General features: G+C 57.6%; 1 protein-coding gene across 1 annotated transcript; it reads right to left on the bottom strand.

Annotated features, from left to right (window-relative positions):
• Positions 1–4,845: 4,845 nt before the first annotated feature.
• LOC123752678 (high mobility group protein DSP1) lies at positions 4,846–5,923 on the bottom strand. The gene has a single exon (XM_045734740.2). It carries the CDS (start codon positions 5,779–5,781, stop codon positions 5,101–5,103), a length of 681 nt encoding a protein of 226 aa, XP_045590696.1. The 5' UTR covers positions 5,782–5,923; the 3' UTR covers positions 4,846–5,100.
• Between the last annotated feature and the right edge of the window lie 514 nt (positions 5,924–6,437).

The raw sequence follows: 6,437 nt of genomic DNA, 5'->3' as shown, positions 1-6,437 counted from the left end.
GCGTCAACACCACCAGCCCCGCGAGACAGGCGTCAACACCACCAGCCCCGCGAGACAGGCGTCAACACCACCAGCCCCGCGAGACAGGCGTCAACACCACCAGCCCCGCGAGACAGGCGTCAACACCACCAGCCCCGCGAGACAGGCGTCAACACCACCAGCCCCGCGAGACAGGCGTCAACACCACCAGCCCCGCGAGACAGGCGTCAACACCACCAGCCCCGCGAGACAGGCGTCAACACCACCAGCCCCGCGAGACAGGCGTCAACACCACCAGCCCCGCGAGACAGGCGTCAACACCACCAGCCCCGCGAGACAGGCGTCAACACCACCAGCCCCGCGAGACAGGCGTCAACACCACCAGCCCCGCGAGACAGGCGTCAACACCAGCCCCGCGAGACAGGCGTCAACACCACTAGCCGGCAAGAGGGCTGAGGACGCCACTAAGAATGTACCAAGAATGTTAGAGGGGAGACAGCTGGCACGGCTGCCAGATGGGGCACAGTACTCCCCCCCCCAACATTCAGGTCACCACACCACCTGCCACAGTACCCCCCCCCCCCCAACATTCAGGTCACCACACCACCTGCCACAGTACCCCCCCCCCCAACATTCAGGTCACCACACCACCTGCCACAGTACCCCCCCCCCAACATTCAGGTCACCACACCACCTGCCACAGTACCCCCCCCCAACATTCAGGTCACCACACCACCTGCCACAGTACCCCCCCCCCCCAACATTCAGGTCACCACACCCCCGGCCACAGTACCCCCCCCCCAACATTCAGGTCACCACACCCCCGGCCACAGTACCCCCTCCCCCCCAACATTCAGGTCACCACACCACCTGCCACAGTACCCCCCAACATTCAGGTCACCACACCACCTGCCACAGTACCCCCCCCCCAACATTCAGGTCACCACACCACCTGCCACAGTACCCCCCCCCCCAACATTCAGGTCACCACACCACCTGCCACAGTACCCCCCCCCCCCAACATTCAGGTCACCACACCACCTGCCACAGTACCCCCCCCCCCAACATTCAGGTCACCACACCACCTGCCACAGTACCCCCCAACATTCAGGTCACCACACCACCTGCCACAGTACCCCCCCCCAACATTCAGGTCACCACACCACCTGCCACAGTACCCCCCCAAACATTCAGGTCACCACACCACCTGCCACAGTACCCCCTCCCCCCCAACATTCAGGTCACCACACCACCTGCCACAGTACCCCCTCCCCCCCAACATTCAGGTCACCACACCACCTGCCACAGTACCCCCCCCCCAACATTCAGGTCACCACACCACCTGCCACAGTACCCCCCCCCCAACATTCAGGTCACCACACCACCTGCCACAGTACCCCCCCCCCAACATTCAGGTCACCACACCACCTGCCACAGTACCCCCCCCCCCCAACATTCAGGTCACCACACCACCTGCCACAGTACCCCCCCCCCAACATTAAGGTCACCACACCACCTGCCACAGTACCACCCCCCCACCATTCAGGTCACCACACCACCTGCCACAATACCCCCCCCCCAACATTCAGGTCACCACACCACCTGCCACAGTACCCCCCCCCCAACATTCAGGTCACCACACCACCTGCCACAATACCCCCCCCCCCAACATTCAGGTCACCACACCACCTGCCACAGTACCCCCAACATTCAGGTCACCACACCACCTGCCACAGTACCCCCTCCCCCCCCCCCAACATTCAGGTCACCACACCACCTGCCACAGTAACCCCCCCCCCCCAACATTCAGGTCACCACACCACCTGCCACAGTACCCCCCCCCCCAACATTCAGGTCATCACACCACCTGCCACAGTACCCCCCCCAACATTCAGGTCACCACACCACCTGCCACAGTACCCCCCCCCCCCAACATTCAGGTCACCACACCACCTGCCACAGTACCCCCGCCCCCCCAACATTCAGGTCACCACACCACCTGCCACAGTACCCCCCCCCCCCAACATTCAGGTCACCACACCACCTGCCACAGTACCCCCTCCCCCCCCCCCAACATTCAGGTCACCACACCACCTGCCACAGTACCCCCCCAACATTCAGGTCACCACACCCCCTGCCACAGTACCCCCTCCCCCCCAACATTCAGGTCACCACACCACCTGCCACAGTACCCCCCCAACATTCAGGTCACCACACCACCTGCCACAGTATCCCCCCCCAACATTCAGGTCACCACACCACCTGCCACAGTCCCCCCCCAAACATTCAGGTCACCACACCACCTGCCACAGTCCCCCCCCCCCAAACATTCAGGTCACCACACCACCTGCCACAGTACCCCCTCCCCCCCAACATTCAGGTCACCACACCACCTGCCACAGTACCCCCCCCAACATTCAGGTCACCACACCACCTGCCACAGTACCCCCCCCAACATTCAGGTCACCACACCACCTGCCACAATACCCCCCCCCCAACATTCAGGTCACCACACCACCTGCCACAGTACCCCCCCCAACATTCAGGTCACCACACCACCTGCCACAGTACCCCCCCCCCAACATTCAGGTCACCACACCACCTGCCACAGTACCCCCCCAACATTCAGGTCATCACACCACCTGCCACAGTACCCCCCCAACATTCAGGTCACCACACCACCTGCCACAGTACCCCCCCCCAACATTCAGGTCACCACACCACCTGCCACAGTACCCCCCCCAACATTCAGGTCACCACACCACTTGCCACAGTACCCCCCCCCCAACATTCAGGTCACCACACCACCTGCCACAGTACCCCCCCCCAACATTCAGGTCACCACACCACCTGCCACAGTACCCCCCCCCAACATTCAGGTCACCACACCACCTGCCACAGTACCCCCCCCCCCCCAACATTCAGGTCACCACACCACCTGTCACAGTACCCCCCCCCCAACATTCAGGTCATCACACCACCTGCCACAGTACCCCCCCTCCAACATTCAGGTCACCACACCACCTGCCACAGTACCCCCTCCCCCCCAACATTCAGGTCACCACACCACCTGCCACAGTACCCCCCCCAACATTCAGGTCACCACACCACCTGCCACAGTATCCCCCCCAACATTCAGGTCACCACACCACCTGCCACAGTCCCCCCCAAACATTCAGGTCACCACACCACCTGCCACAGTCCCCCCCCCCAAACATTCAGGTCACCACACCACCTGCCACAGTACCCCCTCCCCCCCAACATTCAGGTCACCACACCACCTGCCACAGTACCCCCCCAACATTCAGGTCACCACACCACCTGCCACAGTACCCCCCCCAACATTCAGGTCACCACACCACCTGCCACAATACCCCCCCCCCAACATTCAGGTCACCACACCACCTGCCACAGTACCCCCCCAACATTCAGGTCACCACACCACCTGCCACAGTACCCCCCCCCCAACATTCAGGTCACCACACCACCTGCCACAGTACCCCCCCAACATTCAGGTCATCACACCACCTGCCACAGTACCCCCCCAACATTCAGGTCACCACACCACCTGCCACAGTACCCCCCCCCCAACATTCAGGTCACCACACCACCTGCCACAGTACCCCCCCCAACATTCAGGTCACCACACCACTTGCCACAGTACCCCCCCCCCAACATTCAGGTCACCACACCACCTGCCACAGTACCCCCCCCAACATTCAGGTCACCACACCACCTGCCACAGTACCCCCCCCCCAACATTCAGGTCACCACACCACCTGCCACAGTACCCCCCCCCCCCAACATTCAGGTCACCACACCACCTGTCACAGTACCCCCCCCCCAACATTCAGGTCATCACACCACCTGCCACAGTACCCCCCCCTCCAACATTCAGGTCACCACACCACCTGCCACAGTACCCCCCCCCCCCAACATTCAGGTCACCACACCACCTGCCACAGTACCCCCCCCCCCCCCCCCCAACATTCAGGTCACACCACCTGCCACAGTACCCCCCTCCCCCCCGAACATTCAGGTCACCACACCACCTGTCACAGTACCCCCCCCCCAACATTCAGGTCATCACACCACCTGCCACAGTACCCCCCCTCCAACATTCAGGTCACCACACCACCTGCCACAGTACCCCCCCCCCCAACATTCAGGTCACCACACCACCTGCCACAGTACCCCCTCCCCCCAACATTCAGGTCACCACACCACCTGCCAGTCACCGTTACTTTCTCACTATCACCATTATTAAATCATCTCCAGCGCACAGTACTCGTGGCATAGTACAATACGTCCCAAGTAGACTATAATATACAGTATATATTATATATATATATATATTATATATATATATATATATATATATATATATATATATATATATATATATATATATATATATATATATATATATATATATATATATATATATTATATATATATATATATATATATATATATATATATATATATATATATATATATATATATATATATATATATATATATAAAGTAGAAAAGAACCTTGGAGGTTCCGGCATAAGTACTATATATTTTATACACGTATATCGTATATTATTTTTATATTTGTCTTTATAAAAAAAGTTTTTATTTTAGCAGCTATGATAATTATTACTCCCAGATTACGGGGGTTATAAAGCGTTGAAATATAGCCAGAGATCACCAACCAATTATATAATAAAGTTGCAATTGTGCAACAAATGTGTTAACGAGTAATTTGATACTGATAATTTAGTGTTATAATTCTTATTGATAATGTCACCGTGAAGCTACAGTACTGTGAAGAGGCTCACCTTCGTCACCGTCGCCACAAGGTCACTCAAACGCCACTTTCCTTCATTTTCTTTTTATTTGTAGAAAATATAAAAACTAAATACGTGAAATTGAGGTGTTGAGAGAACACATAGTCGTGTTGCGTGTCGTAAAATCAATCCTTGAGGAGTTCCTGCCCCGTATATGGTCATAAATAACACCTTAGACACTACAATGTACACACAGGCTCAGGCAGTATAAAAATAAGTTTGTACATCACATTTCAAGTCTCAAGTTGTTAACGCTCTCACCACCAAACACCCGTCACTGGCACTAGTCGTCAGAGTCATCGTCCTCGTCGTCCTCCTCAGATCCTACGTCGTCGTCGTCGTCGTCGTCGTTGTGGTGGGCGTCTACGGCGTGGCCATTAGCGGCTTTGAACTTCTTGAAGGGCGCCTGGTCGGGGGCGGCGCCGCCGCCGGCCTTGTACACGGACATCTCCCGGCCGTAGCGGGCCCGGTCAGCCTCCGCCAGCTTCTCGTACTTGTGCTTCTCCGTCTCCGTCAGCTCCGTCCACTGGCGGCCCAGCTCCTTGGCCACCTCGCCCACGGAGAAGTCCGGGTTGGCCGCCCGCACGTTCGCCCGCTCGTCGTTGGCGTAGTAGAAGAAGGCGGAGAGCGCCCGCTTGGGCTTGTTGGGGTCCTTGGGCGGCTTGGTGCCCCGCCCGCGACGCCCGCGTCGGCCCCCCGTCCCGCCCGTCGGCACGAAGTCCTTCATCTCGAGGCTGTAGCGGGTCTTGTCCTCGTCGGCCAGGTCGTGGAACTTCTTCTTCTCCTTCTCCGACATGGTCTTCCAGCGCTCCGAGCACTGGCGGGAGAACTCGGCGAACTGGACACTCTCGTCGGGGTGGAGTTTCTTGTGCTCGGAGCGGCACGTCTGCACGAAGAAGGCGTAGGCGGTCATGCGGCCGCGAGGCTTGTCGGGGGCCGTGCCTCTGGGTCTACCACGGGGCATCCTGGCACTCTGCTGGCACTCCTGAGATGAGGTAAACCGCTGCTGCTGCTGCGGCGTGTGTGTCGGGGGGGAGGAGAGCGCGGCCGCGGCGACCCTCTCACTGCGACACCGTCTTAGTAAGTGACGCTTTACGACCGTTACTGTGAGCCAGGCCACGCGGGACACGCCACCTCCCCGCCCGCCCGGCCAGACCCACCCGCTTCGCCAATCACAACCCGCCGTGCTGGCCTGCGACTCACCACCCGCTCTCTCATTGGCTGAGCCGCCAGCGGAAGCGACGCCTCGAACTCCTTTCGCAGCTTTGTACTTATATTCGCGGGAAAATGCTGCATTTTCATTGGTTGTAGGTGAACGGCGCGCTAACGTAGGGAGGCTAAGAGGCTTATATCTTATAGCTACAGTCTATTTTGAACTTTATCTTAGCGTTCATTATGGCTTTACTAGGCGAGAAGCTAAGGAAATGCCCCACGTATTTTAAATACACGAGTGCAAAGGGCGCAAGATTATCTATGGTCAGGTAACCTAACCCTTATTCCCCCGGGACATTGAGGCCATTATTGAAGAGAGGCGAGTGCTACTTGCATACTTGTAGGGGCCTTCATTTGCCTCCTTCACATGCGGCTACTTAACAAAATCATACCAACCTACGACTCACT

Source organism: Procambarus clarkii, chromosome 1 (genome assembly GCF_040958095.1).
Source record: "Procambarus clarkii isolate CNS0578487 chromosome 1, FALCON_Pclarkii_2.0, whole genome shotgun sequence".
Taxonomy (NCBI): Eukaryota; Metazoa; Arthropoda; class Malacostraca; order Decapoda; family Cambaridae; genus Procambarus; species Procambarus clarkii.
This window is presented reverse-complemented; position numbering and strand designations above follow the sequence as displayed.